This window comes from Acinonyx jubatus, unplaced genomic scaffold (assembly GCF_027475565.1).
Source record: "Acinonyx jubatus isolate Ajub_Pintada_27869175 unplaced genomic scaffold, VMU_Ajub_asm_v1.0 scaffold_21, whole genome shotgun sequence".
In the NCBI taxonomy this organism is placed as follows: Eukaryota; Metazoa; Chordata; class Mammalia; order Carnivora; family Felidae; genus Acinonyx; species Acinonyx jubatus.
Genome location: NW_026463940.1, coordinates 478,553 through 499,917, shown reverse-complemented (window position 1 = coordinate 499,917; position 21,365 = coordinate 478,553). Strand labels below are relative to the sequence as shown.

At 42.3% G+C, this 21,365-nt stretch overlaps 1 protein-coding gene across 1 annotated transcript; it reads left to right on the top strand.

The window, feature by feature from the left end:
• Positions 1 to 1,120: 1,120 nt before the first annotated feature.
• Positions 1,121 to 8,600, top strand: LOC128313745 (transport and Golgi organization protein 1 homolog; the record flags this gene model as incomplete). Its single annotated transcript, XM_053213922.1, has 7 exons — positions 1,121 to 1,494; positions 3,744 to 3,800; positions 4,883 to 4,918; positions 5,009 to 5,076; positions 5,200 to 5,294; positions 7,943 to 8,096; positions 8,295 to 8,600. Coding segments are annotated over 7 exons (890 nt in total), but the record flags the coding sequence as incomplete, so codon positions are not given.
• Positions 8,601 to 21,365: the final 12,765 nt, after the last annotated feature.

The following is a 21,365-nucleotide window of genomic DNA, read 5'->3' as shown; positions in this document are numbered from 1 at the left end:
AAAGGATTCTCAGCTGCATATTTTTTCTGTTCATCACATTGAAGATCTCCTGCCATTCCTTTCTAGCCTGCCAAGTTTCAGTAGAGAGATCAGTCACGAGTCTTATAGGTCTCCCTTTATATGTTAGAGCATGTTTATCTCTAGCTGCTTTCAGAAGTTTCTCTTTATCCTTGTATTTTGCCAGTTTCACTATGATATGTCGTGCAGAAGATCAATTCAAGTTACGTCTGAAGGGAGTTCTCTGTGCCTCTTGGATTTCAATGCCTTTTTCCTTCCCAAGATCCAGGAAATTCTCAGCTATTATTTATTCAAGTACACCTTCAGCACATTTCCCTCTCTCTTCCTCCTCTGGAATACCAATTATGCGTATATTATTTATCTTTAGCACATCACTTAGTTCTCTAATTTTCTTCTCATACTCCTGGATTTTTGTTATCTCCCTTTTTCTCACCTTCTTCTTTTTCCAAAATTTTATCTTCTAGTTCACCTATTCTCTCCTCTGCCTCTTCAATCCGAACTGTAGTTGTCTCCATTTTACTTTGCAGCTCATTGATAGCATTTTTTAGCTCCTCCTGGCTGTTCCTTAGTCCCTTGATCTCTGTAGCAAGAGATTCTCTGCTGTCCTTTATACTGTTTTCAAGCCCAGTGATTAATTTTATGACTATTTTTCTAAATTCGCTTTCTGTTATATTGTTTAAATCATTTTTGATCAGTTCATTAGCTGTTGTTATTTCCTGGACGTTTTTCTGAGGGGAATTCTTCCATTTCGTCATTTTGGGTAGTCCCTGGAGTGGTGCTGTTAAAGTCTTGCTATGAGTGAAGTCATATGATTTAGTCTCTTTCTCTCTGAAGGCTGAATAGTGAGTTTTCAATGTGAATGGGAGGATAAACATACATACATACATACATACATACATACATACATACATATGTATACCACTAAGAAAGCCATTTATGAGTTGTTGGGCATGAACTATTTTCCACCATCTTTGTCTTCTAGTTATATTCATGCCTCAAGGTGTTTGCTCATTGCAATGCACGATCTTGCTGTGTGAGGTACAAATTGTTGTGTGATCAGTTTTCCGTTAAAGTCTTTACTCATACCTGCCTTAACCACAAGATGCAAATGTTGAATTCGAGGATGTAGAGCTAAGAGACTTGAGGTCCAATAACTATCAACTAGAAGGTATATTTTCTGTTGGGGAGAAATCCCCATATGATGGCAATGACTTGGCATTGGTAAGGGAAAGAATACTTTCATGCCTTCACGATTCTTGCCCTTTTTCTGTCTCACCAAAATCAAGACTCAGGTCATGTGCACGTTTATCAAGAAAACACCTTTTTTTTTTTCCAGAAAATAAAAAGGCCCTGGAAGACAAGTGTAATGCATTGAGGTCTGTGAAAAACACAAAGGAAACAAAAGTCAAACAGCTGAAGGAGAAAGCACATAACCTGGAAGAATTCTATGAACAAAGAAAAGTTCCTACAAAAAAAGTAAGATGGGGATGCCTAGGTGGCTCAGTCAGTTGAAGATCTGACTTCGGCTCAGGTCATGATCTCATGGTCCATGAGTTCGAGCCCTGCATCAGGCTCTGTGCTGACAGTTCAGAGCCTGGACTTGCTTTGGATTCTATATCTCCCTCTGCCCTTCCCCAACTTGCACTCTGTCTCCATCACAAAATGAATAAACGTTAAAAAAATTTTTGAAAAGTAAGATGGTCATGTGAGAACTGTCACAAGGACTGCATTTTATGGGAGAATGTGGCAGCCAGTAGAGATAATTATATTTGTATTGGAACTGGGTCTAGAGTATTTTTGCCCAATGCATTCAGTAGAATTGTGCCTTCCCTTCCTACCTTGCTTTCTGTAATGTAACCTTCATTTTCCTTTCTGTCCTAAGTGCTTGTCACACATTGTGTCATGTATTTGGGGTGGAAGAGGGAAGGTACCATCATTAATAATGTTAATACCTGGATCCACTATGGATCCACCTACACTGTCCTATAGGTTTCAATTGCATCACACTGTTTTGTCACCCAGCAATTAGGTCATTTTTGTTCAGGACCAGACATGGGTCAAAAATGTGTGGGTAAAAAACTGAATTCTCTTGCTGCAGAAACAATGGAAGTTGCTTTCTGGAAAGTGGGTAGGGGTACCAGAAGTACTGGATCCCTGCATCCATTCTGCCAGTGAGATTGGTCACTGCAGGCTCAATCCCTAAGAAAGTCAAGTTGTTTCCTGTCCCCTGATTTTTAAGTGTAACTCTTCTGAGTCTTGCCCAAAGCCCGCAACTTCACTAGGGCTCATCTTTGCTGGACGCCCCTGAACTACACTTGTTTACTTCTAAGTCTATGCCCATAAAGTTGTTCAGCTTCTTTGCCGTTCAAATATATGCCCCCCCCCACATCAATGATGAGTCCTAGGGAGTTTGGGTCCAACTGCCAGGCTGGCTTTGTCCTGGGCTTCCTTCTTCTCCATCTTGGTCTTATATGTCTTCATGGGGTTGTTAGGTATTTGGTGCATTCAGTCACATGCTTATTCCTTTGTACAGTATTTCCTTTTGTTCTCAGGAGGAGATGGGAGACTTTAGAGTCCCTCACTCATGTTGGAAAGTGAAGTCTTCCTTCTCTTGCCTGGAGACTCACCTTTATGTTAGTCCTTCCCACAGGTGGGTTTAGGGCTTGCTCTCACTGGCATCTTGTTTTTGTTAATTCATAAGCTCTTTCTGTGAGTAGGTACAGCACCCTGACCACCTCTCTATATTCCCCTTACAACAGAGCCATTGCATTACAACCACTCCAGAAAGCATTTGCTGAAGGACTGCATGAGAGACCAGAAGGAAATGCATGTGCCTTTCTCTGTCTACTGCTTTTGTGTTATTTTCTAAGAGATTTTCAATTTTGCATGTGATTCTTGAGTACATCAAGTGTCAAGCTGAAACCATCTCAATCAATACCACAAAGAAAATAGTCTGAGAGCAACAGAGCAACCCAGCCTTGCCAAGCATTGCCCTTTTCTGGCTTCACTATCAATGGAAACAGTCTTGTTAAAGTAGATTTGGCTCCATGAAGTTGAGAGTTTTCCATCTGAAATCTGTTTCCTGGAAGTAAACCCAGACTGTGTGACAGTTCATATCAGGTTGTACTCCAGGAGATGTTGTTGTTATTATAAGATTGGCTTTTTGAAGGTGGAGGCAGGGGTTGCAGTCCTGAACTCTAGCGATGTCTGTGAGTGAGCTGCAATGTTAGGGCAACCATATTCTGGAAGGTCGTCTTTCAGGTGATTGTCTGTGTCATGGTACAACTTTTGGACTGAAAACCAGGGCTCCCCATGGAGGTGTAAGACTAGTGATGATCCCTTGCTGCATCCTAATGGGTACAGTTGGTCAGACATGGTATTTCACTCACTGATGAAATGAGTCTTCACCATCTCAAAAAAAAAAAAGACCAACTCTGGGAAGGCAGAAAGTTCAATGTTATTTGATGACTTTATGATAAAGGAGAGGAAACAGAGAACTAGAAAGACAGTTCCAATAGCAGAGATATTACAGCAGACAGAAGTTGAATTTTCTTTAACTTAAATGGGATGTTCACTTCATTTCTCAGATTGTGTTGTCAGTCTGTGCATTTATGGAAGAGGTGGGGGAAGGAACATTTGCATAGGCCTTCAAGAGTGCTGGGAGGTAAAAAGGGGGGAACTTCTGGACCTTGGCCTTGACTGTGTATGTATCTTTCCCAACTTAGGAAGCTGAAAATGACACTGTGAACTGGCAGCAAAGAAGAATCAGCTGGCAGCTGCAGGTAAAATTTGAAAATAGCTACAGAAGGGGCGCCTGGGTGGCTCAGTTGTTTAAGTGTCCAACTTCAGCTCAGGTCATAATTTTACAGTCTATGAGTTCGAGACCTGCGTCAGGCTCTGTGCTGACAGGTCAGAGCCTGGAGCCTGTTTCGGATTCTGTTACATCTATCTCTGTCCCTCCTCTGCTCATGCGTGTGCTCACTCTCTCTCTCTGTCTCAAAAATAAATAAATATTAAAAAAAAAGAAAATAGCTACAGAAGAAATAAACAAGTACAAGTGAGTTCAGCTACTAATTACCAGCAGCTCGTGAAACCTCTGTTCATTTTTTTTAATCTTTTTTGCAATGTTTAAAGTCAACATACGCATGGAGTATTAACAGATAAAAAAGTTAAATTTTGGAAAGAACAAAACAATTAAGTGTCTAAACATTTGCGGATCTCAAGTAGTGGCCAGACTGTATGGAAACCCTGTCTATGCTAACATTCTCAGACGTGGTGTCAATTGTCATAATCTGTAGGAAAACAGTGTGTCGTACAATGAATCATACCCATAAACATGGTAGTGCCATTTAATGGCCCTAATCTTTGCAAGCCTGGGAAACATGGTGAGGATATAAGTTATAGAAGAATAGAGCTTTATGCTAAAAGACACTTGTCACATGATGAGTTAGGGAAAGATTGAAAATGGGAAGGAATTCTATGAACTCTGAACCCTACGGGCATGGAATAATGAGTAAGGAAAGGATGTAACAATAGCTTTGATCCTACTCTACATTGATAATCATGTGAAAAGTGTTTCATGTGTAAGAATAAATTGTATCAGGGGACAGATATGAGGTTGTTGGGAACGTGGGCAGATTATTTAAAATCATACCCAATATTGGGCTTTTCTGACAAGAGCAATTGTAACTCACAGGCGACACATTGAACAAACACGGGAACAGCTGCAGCAGGCAGAACTCACCTTTAGATACCAGGTAACCTGAGTTCTGCCTGACATACTGAACCCTTAGCACCTCATGCGGGTGAGTCTAGTGGCTCTTGGAATCCCTAACCACGGGCTTTTCATTGTTGGCTTTTTCAGATCGCAGTTCATGAGAAGAATGCTCAGGACAACGAGGTAAGTGTTTTCTTGTTTCCTCCTCTTTCTTTGGTGCACAGTCTGGCACCACCTTCTGACTGAAGGTGGATGTGTTTTTTTCTCCCCCAGATCAAGACTCAGATCTGGGACAGAGAGATGGTGGAGCAGGGCAGGGATGTCGCTTACTTGAAATACAGGTGTGGTCATTTGAGTTGCATTTCTATGGGTGTTTCCAGGGATGACGCCTGCACTGTTTGTTGTCTAGTAGACGACGTGGTGTTGCAACTCTTATAGAAGTCCACTATTTTTCTGTATCCAAGACTGGACAGGATGGAAGCAAAGAGGCTGCCTGAGGGATACACGAGACAGAAACCAATGGCTGCAAGACCAGAGATGCAGAACCTTCCAAGGAGAGGTAAGGAGCACATTGTGATGTGCCACAGTCTAATTTCTGCTGTGCAGCCTGTTCCTGTGCATGATCATTGTGTGGTCTGGAAAGAGTCACAAGCACAAAGGACAGCAGGTGGTCTGAAGTGGTGACAGAAGGGTGTTCTCCTCTGGTGCCGCAGGCAGTGAGGCACTTGTCCCTGCGACTGATGGAGCTCATGCCCCTCCTCTGACTGTGACCCTCCCACCTCCTCTAGCATTCCCCTGTCTGAAGAGCCTGGAAAGGATGACAGGACATGGGCCTTATCCTTCCCACCAGGACTCAATGTGAAGACTTTAGTTTATTTGAGGAGAAGGTCATTTATTCACTAGTTTTAACGGTCTTTATTTTTGTTTGTTTTTGGGAACTTTAGCCCTACATCCCTCAATTCAAGTTCCATAGAGCTTAGCTTAGTCCTCTGATGGTATCAGTGCAACTCTGCAGCTTCACTGCTAACTTCGCATAGTTTTCCTTTTCTCAATAGTGTAAAATTACTCTTTTGTTATATACTAACTGCTCTCATGTAGAAGGCAGCTTGTAGATAAGCTGAGAGATTGTCAATTTGCCTGAAGTCTGAAGAAATGCACCCTTCTTGAGGATTCATTGAGGATATACACCAAACCAGTATTCTCATTTTTATTCTTTTTTTAAGTTTATTTCTTTTGAGAGAGGCAGAGACAGAATGCCAAGCAGGCTCCACACTGTCAGTGAGGAACCCAACGCTGGGCTTGAATTCACAAGCTGTGAGATCGTGACCTGAGCCAAAATCAGAGGTCGGATGCTGAATCCAAGCATCCTCATATTTATTCTTGATCTGTAATGAAATCGTGATTTCCCATGATGTATACTGAGAAACCTCTGTTTTACTGATGAATTCTAAATTGCTAGTTGTGCCTGACCTGTCTACAGTTATTTGATTAATTACAAAACAACATGAACTAAGGCACCATGAGGCCTTTATCAAGGTGAGGGGATGGTTCTCCCCCATATCCTTCGGGGTCACCTGAGGCATGTGGGATACCCTCTGCCTCAGGTCAGGGACCCAAGTGTAGGGAAAAGTTTAAGATATTTGAGGAATGAGATGAGGGATTGTTTTCCTTCTGCACAGTCCTCTAAAAGCAGAATAAACCTCTGTCCCTTCTAGGGTCTTTAGTAGACCGAGAAACTGCTGAAACCTCTGTGAGTTACAGTGGCTCTGACTGTACCAAGAATACAGACAAGGTAAATGTCGGGACCATTCTCAGTTGTAACTCTTTGAGGAAACCCTCATCTTTATGTACAGCATGCTCTCCTGGCCTTGTCTTTTTTTTTGCGTGTTGTGTGATATATCTGTTTGTTCTTTGTTTTTGCAAACACACACTCATAACCCAGGAGCCCACAGGCTTCTCAATTTTTAGTCTGTCACCTTTATGTGGTAAGTTTAGAAGCCAAAAGAGCTTAGAGACTGAGTACCTTAAGGTTTGTCCATGAGGTTCAGGAAATAATGAGAGGAGGATGATCCCACACTCCAGACAGATTTCTCCTGGCCTGGGTGACCCCTTCCAGACCTGACCTCTGTGGGAAGAGTGTGGCTGCTGTGTCTTCCTTTCTTGATTCTGGATAGGAGATTAACCTGTTAGAAAGTCTGCCATATTGTTTAAAATTCAAAAGTGCAAAACGACATCATGACTCCAACTTTATATTTTGTGCCCTGTGCCATTTAGAGTGGTCCTAGATGAAGTCAATGCCATCTCTCATCACCTTCCCGTCTTCGTTGGTAAATGACTTGTCTGGAATCCTTCCAGCTATACCTTAGGTAAAAATAGTTTGAACACTGTGTCTTTCAATTGTGTTTATATGAGCCATTTCTGGTTTTGTCCCCAGTCACTGTTAGAGCTGATACAGTCTCATGACACATACCAGGAGTTTTATACCAAAACACTTGCATGAAATCTGTTGTGTGATTTTCTCCCTCTTTTTTTTTTGTTGCACATAATGACTCTGTGTCCTGTAGTATGCTTAAAGTCAGAATTCCCTATGAATTAAGATGAACACATCTGAGCTTTGTAGACATTCACCACAATAACTTGTTCCTCACAAAAGACTCTCATTCCTCTGCAAGATTCCAGGAATCCTCTACTCCAAGAGGGAAGACTCCTTTCTCAGGGAGAGGAGCAGAGGCTGCACAGTGAGGGTCCAGCTGCAGAACTTTTTGCCAGGAGTGGCTGTGATTCCATGAGCAAAATATGAGCCATTTATTCCCACTCATTCTTTTGTGTCCTTAATATACCAAAAGCAGAGCATCTGGAGTCGCCATAGAGGAGGGATGCAGGGTGAACTTGGACATGGATGGCTGACTGGAGAATGCTACTTCATTAGTCTGTAATTACCTCTGTTAACCCTCTAGGACAGGACCCTTGCCATTTTACTTCCGCAGACATGGGCAGTGATGTGTGGTGGCAGTAGGTTAACCTCTTGCATCTACTACCCCAAGCTGTAGGTGGTATCCAGTGGCAGGGACAGAGTTTTCAGGTACTGATGCTACTCTCTTGGATCCTGGTGTCAGCTGCTGACACCTTCTTCTCTGGGTTACAGCTGCTTTTGGTATTGGTTCTTTTGTCTGGAATATGGATGTAGCTGTCACTTCTGTTCTGCAGGGCAGTCTGGATCCTGGAGACCTCCTCCATTAACTGGACGATTCTGCATGCCCTACCCTAGAAACGCCCCACCCCCATGGACTATTAGGCACATCCACCTCCTGAACCTTGGTGGCCCTGGGGCCACCCAAAACCCCTCCACCTGCAACACTTGGTAAGATGATCTGAGCACTAGGACTTGACTTGTAAAACATACTTACCTTATTTTTGTTGCTGTTAGGTCTTTGGCCAAGGTGCAGAGGTGGTACCACAGACCATTGTGATGCAAGGGGAATGTGTCTGCTGCCATTACCAAATTCTTCGTTTCTCAGGATCTCATCTTTATCATTTCCCCCACCATGTGTTGTTACAGGCGTCTCTTGTGGAGAAGGAATGGGGCCGTATGCAGAAAAGCAGACATAGCGCTTCAGCAGAAATGCCCTGTACACAGTCCACGTGCTGGGATCTGTGAGGCATGAGGCACAACGTAACGTATGTCCATCTAGTTGTGCCCACAGCCATCCATAGTTGTTCGATGAGTGATGAATACATCTGAGTCAGGGCTTTTAGGAGTCTTCTTCAAGTTATAAGGGATGGTTCTTCAAGTTATTCTTGGGGATCACCTGAGGCATGTGGGACACCCTGTGCATGTGGTTTGGGATCTGACTGGGGCAAAGAGTTTAAGTTGTTGGAAGAATAGGGGAGCAGTTCTTGTTTTTCTTTTTGCTCTCCAGTCTACTCAAATCAGAATAAACCTCCATCCCTTCTAGGGCTTTATGCAGGTCCAGGAGCAGGTGTCACACCCAACAGTGACATCGACACTGGCTCTGCCAAAACTGCCGAGAAGCACAAGGTAAATGCTGTGGCCATTTTCAGTTCTAAGTCTTTACAGACAGCCACATCTTTCTGTACAGGACACTCTCCTGCCAGTGTCTCTGGTTTGCATGGTGTATGGTATGTCTGCTGTTGTTTTTTTTTTCCAAATGCAAAACCTTTACCCCCAAGTCTACAGGCTTCCCTGTTTTCCATCTGGCATTTCTTTGTGGTAACTTTACAAGCTAAGCATGCTTAAGGGTGAGAATCATAGGGCTTTTCCAATGTGTTCCTGGAATAAATCAAGGAAGATGACACCACACTCCACTTGGAAGTCTCCTCCTTCCCTCATTCTTTGTGGATCTCCTCAATGTGGAATCATTGCTGTTTCTTCCTCTCCTGTTTCCTTCTATTGAGGGTTTTAATGTGCTCAGAAAAGTCTGTGGGTATCCTTACAACTTGAAAATGCGAACTGCCTTCACTGCAACTTATATTTTTGTATGTGTCATTTACAATGGTCTTAGACAAAGTAAATTTCATACCCATCAGCATTTTGGTAAACATGCTGTCCAGAGTCCCTTCAGGTGTGCCCTGGGCACAAATATCTGAAATATAAGAGGTGGCATATTTGTGATAGAAAACATGCACTGGAACTTAAGTTGTGAAGAGAAAAAATCCAAAATTACCTGTGTGGCAAGTCCCCATGGTGTCCTTCACTTGTGTTCACATGAACACGTTCTCTCGTGCCCTGTGTCACAGGTACAGCTAAAACATGGAAACTTACACCAGACATCAAAGTGCATTTGTGTTAATTTTGTCTTTTAGAATTTGAGCTCATTTTTCCAGAGGACACAATTACCCTCCAAAGTGTACTGCACTTAAGCTGAGAAGTACCTCTGAAGTAAAATAAATTAGCTGAACCCAACTAACATGTATAGGTTACCTGTTTCTCTAAGAGCACACTTTCCCAGGTCCTCTGCAGGTCCTCATGATCCCCATCTCCCCATGTGTCTCTGTGCCCATGGATAGCACTTCCAGAGAGGAGGAGACCCCCTTGTCGGGACAGAAGTAGATTGGGCACAGGCAGGGGCTTAGAGGCAGAGCTTTGAGCCATGAGGGCTATGATTCCATGTGTGGACACTGGTATTGTCATTCCTTCTCATTCTGTAGTTCTTCATATACACAATAAACACCCTTGTGGTGGAGGGGGATGAAGGGTGGAGGGTGATCCTGGACACAGATGTCTTCCTATCTGGAATATGCTACTTTTTAAATTTGGTATTCAGTCTATAAATCTTGTAGAAAAAGGGCCCTTGCTGTTTCTACATTTCCAGACACGTGGAGACACTAGTTTATCCCAATCACATCCATTCCCCACCCCAAAGCTGTAAGTGGAGCCCAAAGTATGGGTAGAGATTTTGGTGCTGATACTGCCTTCTTGGAACCTGGTGGTGGGGAAGCTAGTAGGATATGAGCACTGCTTCTTTGGGTTTCTGCTTTTTGCTGGTGTTGGCGCTCTGTTCTGTCCTATGAACATACCTCTCATTTATTTTCCACAGGCTATTTTGTATGCAAGAGGGCCTGGTCCTTCCCAGGATCGCCTTGCAGGCTATACTCCATGGACCACCCTTCACCACCAGTCATGGGCTATGGGCCAACTACCCCTCCTCCACCAGCTCCTCCACATACTCTATTTGTTAAGATGACCTGAACTGGATGAGTGGCTGGTAAAGTATATTCATCTTCTTCATGATTGACTTTGTGGGAATGATGTAGAGATGGCTGTGAGCCTTGGCAATCCAACTACAAACTGCCTGAGGACACTGTAGCATATCTCAAGTTTCTCAGGATATACACACAATGGGCAGTGTCATGTCCCTGTAATACGGTGAGCTATACGTTTCTCTTGTCAAATGAAAGAGGATTTTTTACACAAAAGCAGACATAGCAGTACTGGTGCGTATGTTGGAGACACAATGTTTTGGGTTCTGTAAAGAATGAGGCGCACCCCTAACTTTTAGAGCATCAGGTGTCCTGTGTGAAAGAGGGACATTCATTAAATGATGCAGACTTTGTGATCACCATGATGGAAACACCAGTGAAGGATCCAGTGCAAAAACAGGGGAACCTTGAATCATACGGGAATAGAAGGGAAGTTGAGCACAGTAAGCAGAGTTTGAGGAGGTGCAGAGGGGAGGGTGTTGGGGTCAGTGAGATGCAGTTGGAGGTCATTCCTGGCCACAGCCTGAGCAGAGAGTATGAGGTCCACATGGAGCTGCTATGTGGGATCCAATATGTCAGTGTGTTGCCAAAGTGCACGCAGGTAATCATCTAAAAAGATTGTTGTCTCCCTGGATTTTCCTGAAGGTTTGTGGGGGAAAAAAGCCCTGGAGATATGGGGAATTTAACTTGGTCTTATGAAAATGCTGTATGCCCAAGTTCATATCCCTCAGTGAGACTAAAAGTGGAGACAGGATCTAAATCAGCTGAGTGGCTGCATTGGCCTTCAGCCTGGGTAAACCTACAACTCAGGGCTGGCCAGATGCCACCCCTGCTGGACCCCTGTCATCACCCTGACTACAGCTTTGCATCTCCTCAAACTTCTCTCACAATATCCTGAGGCTTTGCCTGTGTTCCTGCTTTCTCAGCCCTAATACCAGTTCCCAGTGGGACCTACACAGAGCCTCAGCTGTGTTATCTGTGAAAACAGGGGTAATATAGGTTTCTAAGAACACTAGAAAAAGGAGACATTAAGTGCATAAAGCATCTGCAAAATCTCTGGGAAGTGTCCCCTCATGCTTCTCACAGTTTCAATTAAGATATCTCAACACAATGATCCTCCATAAAAGATGGTCACAGGAGTTCATTAAACTAAGACTGTTAACAACTCAGCCCAGGGAGTGGGAATCACTGTTTTAAAATATAAGACAGTGTCCCTCATTTTTCTGTTACAATTCAGGCCCTGCCACACAATGAAAGAAAAGACAATTATGAAAATGTGTACATTCAGAGACCTAGATCTGAAGACAATCATTTTCTATTACACGTAATCTCACAGATGCAGCCACACACTAAAGTGTTCATCTGAGGCCACAGATAAACTACAGAAGACAGAATGCATGTAGGAAAACATAAGATCACAAGGAAATAAACCAAAATTTCTTTGCCTTGTAGGACAACTCTTTTGAAATTTGAAGAGGACTGTGCATGGTGACAGACTATCATGTTTGTATATACATTTTAAGAAAGTGTCAGATCTACCTGAATGCTTTCCATGCCCATCCTGTCCCCTCCACTTTGTCCTTCCTACTGTCCCCTAATCCACCTTTCATTGTTATGTCTCTGTGTCAGCGTCTGCTTCTAGGACCATCTACTCTCACTCCCCATTGGTGCACAGAGTGGGGTTCCTGTACACACAGGTAACAAACTGGCAGAAATGGTGGAGGGAGTTTTCTGGGGTGATGGGAACTTCCTATATCTAGATTGATGGGGTGCTTATGCTCATTTATTTTGGAAATATTCCCTGAGTCCATGGTGCCTTGGGGTCAGATAGGTATCTGTCCTTAGGAAGTGGCTGAGTTCTAATGTTGGAGAAGGATGAGGGACCAGCAGTGACTGTGGTAGAGAAGTGAGGGTCAGACCCACACCCAGGATGCCAGGTCTCCACAGACAGCACCACGTGTATGAGGACTCTGAGGAGGAGAGATTTCTTGATCAGACCCATGGACTACATAATCACCCTGCAGTTTGCTTACTGAGCGATGGCCAGAGCAGAAGGACAGCAGCTGGAGGACACCCTGATCATGGCTGGAGTGGAGCAGTGGCCTGAGGGATTGAGTCAGGGAAAGGGACAGGCAGAAGGTAGCAACAGGGAGTTTGGGAAGAGAAGGGACCCTTCTCTGCTGACTTCACCTACATTTCTGTGTGACCAAAAGGACATACTTGTCTCCTAGGGAAGGGAAGAGCGCTGGAAAAAAGAGTGACATTCTCAGCTTAAGTGCCCAGGGTATCTGCCTTGCCCTTGAGTACCTAACACAGGAAGCACATGCTTTCTGTCATGATTGGAACCGCAGTTCGTACCATTTAGTGAAAAGCAATCCAATTATGAATCCCTCAGCATTAAAGTACTGCAAAAAAGTTAACAGACTGAAAGATATAACACAGGATAAAGTCCAAAGGTAGACTGACTGCAATACTTACGGGAATACAGTCTATCAAAAAAGGCGGTAGGTACCCCAGTGCAGTCATTCAGACACCTGGGCAATAGCTGAAAACATTTAAAAAAAATGTAGTCCTTACTTTAAGAGCAACATTAGTGCTAGACACAAAGGGATCATGATTTAAGGTTTAGAGAGAAAGCATGTGACTTCATGGTGCTATACCCATGAGATCAAGTCTCATCAAATTCTACCCTTTGAGTCTATTATATGCAAACTATACCTCATTAAAGAGAGTTTCAAAACATAAAATACTAGAAGCAAGTATGGGAACATTCCTTTCTAATCCTGAAGTGCACGGGTGATATGAGTATGTCTGCCCATGTCTCAAAAATCCAAACTAATAAGACACTTAAAAAATTAGTAATAGCAGAGTAAGAGGACCCTGTGCTCACCCTGTCCCATGTGTTCAAGTACATAACATCCACATCCAAATCCATGAACCAGAGAATAATCCAAAGACTGGCAGAACAAACTCCACACCTAAATAGAAGCTGCATCAGAAAGGTGGAGTCTGGCTGCCTGCAGAAGGGACAGAAAAAGTGAGCCCTCACACCAGGGAAGACTAATCTCCATAACATTGGGCATTAAAACCCAGAGGGGCTGAATTCCCTTGAGTTTACATCCTGGAGCTTTGGAGGTCAGCTGACCCAGCACTGGGTGATCCAGGAGGATGAGTGATAGTCAGGTCCCTGCCTGTGTAGAGAAGCAACATAAACATGGCATTTTACACAATGCTGAAGCAACAGGAGACAGATGTATTCATGATGATTCCTGAGGGTGTTGGAGGACTTCTCCAACAATGAGGGTGCTCACAGGCACCATTCTTCTCCCCCAGCCTCCCAGAATAACCACAGAAGCACCCACCAGAGGGTGAGGCTGCACAGACACTTGCTACCTAACCCATTAGCAGTGCGCCAGTCCCAAAGGTTCACTGGGGGACTCATCACACCAAGCCTGCTGATCTCAGGGCAAACATTCTTAAAACCACAAGGGCACCCTGTCCGACAAGCTGCATGCATAGCTGCCACAGCACGCTGTGCACATCTGCCCTTCACCCAGATGTGCATATCCAGGCACCCTCATCTGTTTCACCCAGCCACATGTCCCCAGGCACAGACATGCTCTGTGCATATCCTCAAGCCCCTAGCTTCCACCGCTGGTTCACAGCCCCCAGCCACCAAAGGATATCGGGAAACCTAGCATAGGGCTAGTAGCCCTGTGCAATTTTGCTAACACTCCTGCCCTGCTCCCAAGTTACCCAGCGGGCATAACACCCTACAGCTGGCCTGCCTGCGTCCCACTAACACCACTGAGAGCAGGCACAGCCCACAACAGGCACGCAATCAGTGCAGACACCTGCACTGAAAGGAAAAGTAACCCAGACACAACAGCAGGCTGCAAACAATACCCATACAATATCCTCCAGAAGGTCCAGGTTCTATAAATGGAGACATGCACTACTGAGGCCTCCAGGACTTCTTCTTCATAATGTCATTAATTTCAAGATCAGAAGGCACAGCTGACTTTCTTAACACAGACAAATAGAGCCAGAGAGACAGACAAAATGGACACACAGAGATGTTTATCCATAATGAAAGACCTAGTCAAAGCCACAGCCAGAGATCTAAGCCAAAGAGATATAAGTAACATACCTGATACAGAATTTAAAGCAATGATCATAAGGATACTCACTGGAGTTGTGAAATGAGTAGAAGACTGAGACCCCTGAATAGAGATAAGAAATAACACAGTAGACATTGAGGACACAATAAAGAAGAAACACGCTTGCTGGAATGAACAGAGGGATGGAAGAAGCAGCAGAACAAACTAGTGACCTCGAAGACTGACTAATGGAAATTAATCACACTGAACCAAAGAGAGAGAACAGAATTCTGCACTGTGAGATGAGACTAAGGGAACTCAGTGACTACAGGAAAGATAATAGTATTCATATTGTAGGAGTCCCAGAAGGAAGAGAAAATGGGGTGGAAATTTTATTTGAGGAATAGCTGAAAGCGTCCCTAACTGGGGGAGGGAAACAAACACCCACATCCAGGAGGCTAGAAAACACCCATCCAAATCAACAAAATCAGGCCAACACACAAACATATTGTAAGCAAACTTGCAAATTACAGTGACAATAAAGAAAACCTCTTAAAAGCAGCAAAAGAGTCCTTAGTTTAGAACGGAACACCCATAACCCTAGCTACATATTTCTGAACAGAAACTTGGCAAGCCAGAAGCGAGTGACGTCACCTATTCAAAGTGCTGAATGGAAAAATCAGCAGCCAAGAACACTCTATCTAGCAAGGCTATCATTCAGAATGGAAGGAGACACAGACTTTCCCAAACAAAAACTAAAGGAGTTTGTACCACTGAACCAGTCCTGCAAGAAATATTAAGAGGGATTCTCTGAGCGGAAAGGAGAGACCAACAGTGATAGTATAGCGGTAAAGACACAAATCAAGTAAAACATGAATATTTCTGTAAAAAACAGTTAAGGAACTCAGAGAAATGGATTTGAAATATAACATCTACGGAGGAGAAAATAATGGGTGCAAAGATAAATGACCATCAGCTTAATACAAACTACTTAATGCAGAAGAGGTTATATAAACACCTAACAGTAACTATATACTAAAACCCGTCATAAATATGCTAATAATAGAGAAAAGAAATCAAAATGCATCATTAAAGATAATAAGCAAAACATGAAAGAAAGGCAAGAAAGGATCAGAGAAAATCATTAGAAACCACAACAAAACAGGCAATAAAATGACAATACATATATACATATCAATCATTACTTTGAAGGTAAATGGAGTGAATGCTCTAATCTAAAGACTTAGGGTATAAGAATGGATGAAAAACAAAACAGATTTAGATGACTACAAGTGACCCACTTTACACCTCAAGAATGAGAGTGAGAGGATAGAGAAACATCACACAAATTCATGTCAAAAGAAAGCTGGAGTAGCAATACTTGTATCAGAAAAAATACACTTAAAAATGTATGTAACAAGAGACAGAGAAGGACACTATATAACAGCAAAGGGTACAATCCAAAAAGAAGATAAACCAACTGTAAATATATGCCACAATTAAGTGGGATTTATTCCCAAGCTACAAAGGTGGTTCAATATTCGCAAATCAGTCAATGTGATACAATGTATCAAGAGGAGAAAGGATAAGAACCAGATGATCGGGGCATCTGAGTAGCTAAATCCTTTAACACTCTGACATCAGCTCAGGTCATGACTTCATGATTTGTGAGTTCAAGTCCCGCATCAGACTCTATGTTGAAAGCTCAGAGCCAAGAGCCAAGAGCCTCCTTTGAAATATGTGTCTCCCTCTCTTTCTGCCCCTCCCCTGCTCGCTCTCTCTCTCTCTCTCTCTCTCTCAAAATTAATAAACGTTAAAAGAAAAGAACCAGTCATTTCAATACATGCAGAAAGGAGCATTTGACAAAGTACAACATACATTCATGATTGTAACCCCCTAAAGTAGGCTTACAGGGAACATACATCAACCTAATAAAGGTTATCTATGAAAACCCTGCAGTTATAATCAACCTTAATGGGGAAAATCTGAGAGCTTTTCCTGTAAGGTCAGGAAGAAGACAAGGATGTTTACTCTCACCACTTTTAATAAACAAATTACTGGAAGTAATTGGAACTGCTAGCCACAGCCAGCAGATAAATGAAACAAATAATAAAATAAAATAAAATAAAATAAAATAAAATAAAATAAAATAAAATAACATAACATAAAATAGAATAAAATAACATAACATACCATAACATAAAATAAAATGAAAACAATTCCAAATCCGGAAGAAGTGAAATTTTCACACTTTGCAGATTACATGACACTATATAGAAAACCCTAAAGAGTCCAATAACTGCTAGAACTGATAAATGAATTCAGCAATGTCACAGGATACAAAATCATTGTACAGAAATCTGTTGCATTTGTAGGTAATACTGAAGCAGTAGAAAGAGAAATTAGGAAAACAGTCCCATTTATAGTTGCACACCAAATAATAAGGTATCTATGAATAAATCTAACCAAAGTGGTGAGCGACCTATACTCTGAAAAGTATAAAACAGTGATGAAATAAATTCAAGATGACACAAATAAATGGAAGGACATTCCATACTTATGGATCGGAAGTACAAATGTAGTGAAAATGTCTATACTTCCCAAAGCAATTGACACAATGCAATTTCCATCAAAATACCAACAGCAGTTTTCACAGAAGAACAGTCCTATAATTTGTATGGAACCACAAAAGACTCCAATCTTCAGAGTAAACAACCTTCATGTGAAGTGATAATTATGGATGGCATTTTGCCTCTGGATCTTCTGCTCCAAAAGACAGTAACTCTGGCCTAAGCATTTGAACAAACGTTAGACATATCCCAACCAGGGATCATTCTACAAAATACATTCTACAAACCTACCCTCAAAACTTTGCAGATTATGAAAAACATGGAAAAATCTAAAACTCATCATGGCCAAGTGGAGCCCAAGGAGAGAGGATGACTGTAATGTGCCAGCTAGGATGAGTCTGGGATAGAAGAGGTTAAAACCAAAGCAATCTGAATACAAATATAAACTTTACTTCATACTACCATATCTCTTTGGGATATTGATTATGATCATGTACCAACTCATATGACATCAATAGTCAGAAAACAGTCTGATGTATGTGGAGACTCAGTAATACCTTCCCAATTTTTTTTGGAAACTAGAAACCCATCACGAATGAAAAGATTATTAGTAATCATGGTTTTATGTTTTCAACACATAATATTATCTGACTAGTTCTAATATTAGTTACTAGTGATGGACATGTACCTATTCTTGTTCTTACTATTGTTTAAATAATAGCATTCATGTTACAGAAAACTGAATGCATGATATACAATTCATAGAAACATCTACTTCACATATTTTAAGATAACATATGTATATGCCACTGTATTATGTGGTATGTAAATTAGTGTTTTTCTGATCTTAAACGAGCATGACATTGAATGGCTTTCCATAAAGGTGATTATCCTAGTTAATGAATGATACTCAGATTTTACAGGATGTACTTCACATCATGCCTGAACATTGTCAAAAATAAAAATATACACACGGCCAGGGAATCATTGTGAGTGGCTCATTTATTGTAAAGTATTCTTGCTTTTATATTTTCATGCATATTTTTAGCAGGAAAACAACAGAATCAAATATTTCAAAATCAAAGAGATATTCAAAGACTAGAAGAATGATAGGGAGTTCAAGGGGTTTCAGAAGGAAGACATGTGACCATGAATGGGGAGTCACATGCAAGCAGCTTTCTCTGGGCCACTCTGACATGTTTGCATGAGGATATGTGACTTGCCAAAGGGTAAGACCCAGAATTACAAGAGGAAAAGACAACGCTTTAGGAAGAAGTGACTTGGAAAAGGTGCTTGTGTGACTAAGTGATGGCTCAGCAATCTGGCAGGCTGTCCCTGGGTCAAAGACTTCAAAAGTCCAGCAGTGACCTAGACTCACAAAGATCATAGTAACATAGATCAATGTAACTTAGAGCCACAAAGATCTTAGAGCCACAGAGTGGATCTTCACCTATGATTAGAAAATGGCCACAGTTTCACAGGATATGATCATTGGGCCAACAGTAGATGGCTAAAATATTATTTAGGGCTATACATTTAATTAAAAAAAGTATGTGTAAAATTTGGGTTTGGAACGTTAAGACAAACCACAGACCCAACGTTACTTACGTTAGGGCCCCATGTCACTAAACCTAATTTCATCCCTGCAGGAATGTAACCTTTAGCCAGTAAGCAAAGAATTTCCTAGTCAGTGCTGGAAATTTAACTGATAGACGTCTGCCATTCCCCTCACGGAGGCAATCTTGCCTAAATAAGGTATTCCATGACACTATTTTTTTAAGTTTATTTATTTTTAGAGGGAGAGAAAGAGAGCACATGCAAGGGAGGGGAAGGACGAGAGGGAAAGAGATAATCCCACGACCACAAGGTCATGATCTGAGCCAGGATCAAGAGGCAGACACTTAACCAAACCATTCAGGCACCCCGAGATTGTGAGATTTTAAAGGTTAGCAGTCTTGCTGGGATACAGCCCCGGGGGGACTGGCCTACTCCTGCAGAGAAGGCAGGCAACAACTTTCAGGCAGATGACATGGAAACAGTGATCTGTACAACGCCTGGTGCACATAGTGGGGGGATTATACACTCATCGTGGAGAGCATCCCTGAGAAGCAGTGTTCACAATGAGGGGACAAAGAGCTAGGACAGAGGAGCTGCGTGGTGCCATTTCCCCACTCTGTCCCTCCCCCCCCCCCAGCATAAACACAGAGCCTTCTGCTGGAAACAAGGCAATTCCCACACTGGCTTCCCAAGCTGCTTTCACCAACCCCACCTTCCTGTGCTCTGGTGAGACTAACCTTAGGTCATTCAAGCTTGCTTCAGTACCAGTGGAGCTGGCCCCTTCCCAAGAAGACCAGCGGAACCCCATAACTACACCACATCTCTTGACCAGAGAGTTGTGCAGGGCTTCACTTCTAGTGGCAGCTGTTTCAAGTCTCATTTAACAAGCAGATGAGAGGAGACCTAGATAAGAATCACCACATTCTGGCCAAGGACCATACTTTTCCCATACAACTGGCTTGAATGATAGAGCAGCCAGTACACAAAAGAGTGCATGCAACACACACCACAGACCCTCCCTGATGTGCTAGGCCCTGGACATTGGATGACCTCCTCTACATAAAATCATTCATCTGACAGGCAGGTAACAAATGAGCTTTGGCAACACAGAGAAGGCAAATACTCAGCCAAAATGCCAAGACAAGAGGAATGCATCCCAAATGAAATAACAAGATTAGGTCATGGGAAGAGAAAATGGAAGGAACACTTCCAAACTCATTCCATGAGGCCAGCATGGCCTTGAGTCCAAACTGGACAAAGACCCCACTAAAAAGGAAAACTACACACCAATTTCCCTGATGACCTGAATGCAAAAATTCACAACAAAAAGTAGCAAACCAGATCCAACAATACATAAAAAGAATTACTCAGCACAATGAGATGGAATTTATTCCTGGGATGCACAACGGATTCAATATCTGCAAATCAACTGATGTGATACATCACATTGATAAAAGAAAGGATAACAACCACATGATCCTCTCAATAGATGCAGAATAAACGTTTGACAAATTTCAGCAGCATCCTTTCTTGATGGAAAAAAAAAAAACTCATGAAAGGAGGGATAGAAGTATCGTGCCTCAACATGCGAATGTCCAGATATGAAATTCCCACAGCTAATATCATATTCAATGGGGAAAAACTGAGAGCTTTCCCCCTAAGGTCAGGAACACGACAGGGATGTCCACTCTCAGCACTGTTATTCACCATACGATTGGAAGTCCTAGCCTCAGAAATCAGACAACAAAAAGAAATACAAGGTGTCCAAGTTGGCAAGGAGGGGTCAAATTTCCCTGCTCACAGACATGATACTCTCCGTGGAAAATCCAAATGACTCCACCAAAAAAAATCTAGGACTGATACAGGAATTCAGGAAAGTCTCAGAATATAAAATCAATATACAGAAATTGATTGCATTCCTATACACCAATAATGAATTAGCAGAAAGAGAAGGTAAGGAATTTATCTCATTTAAACTGCACTGAAAACCATAAAATACCCAGGGATAAACCTAACCAAAGAGGTAAAAGATCAAGACACTTAAAACAATAGAGGGGCACCTGGGTGGCTCAGTCCGTTAAGTGCTGACTTCGGTTCAGGACATGATCATGCATTTGTGGGATGGAATCCCATGACAAGCTCTGTGCTGACAGCTTGGAGTCTGGAGCCTGCTTTAGAGTCTGTGTCTCCCTCTCTCTCTCTGCTCCTCCCCTGCTCATGCACTGTTGCTTGCTCGCTCACTCTCACTCTCAAAAATAAATAAACATTAGAAAAATTAAAAGGACAAACCATACAACGTCTATGAAAGAAGTTGAAGACTACACAAAGAAATGGAAAAACATCCCATGCTCATGGATTACAAGAACAAATATTGTTAAAATGTCAATACTACCCAAAGCAATCGACACATTCAATGCAATTCCTATCAAAATAACACCAGCATTCTTCACAGAGCTAGAACCAACAATCCTAAAATGTGTATGGAACCATAAAAGACCCCAAGGAGCCAAAGTAATGTTGAAAAAGAAAAACAAAGCTGGAGACATTACAATTCTGGACATTATGGTGCATTAGAAAGCCTCAATTATCAAGACAGTATGGTACAGGCACAAAAACGGACCATAGATCAAAGGAACAGAATAGGGAATGCAGAAATGGACCCTCAAACATATGGCTGAGTGA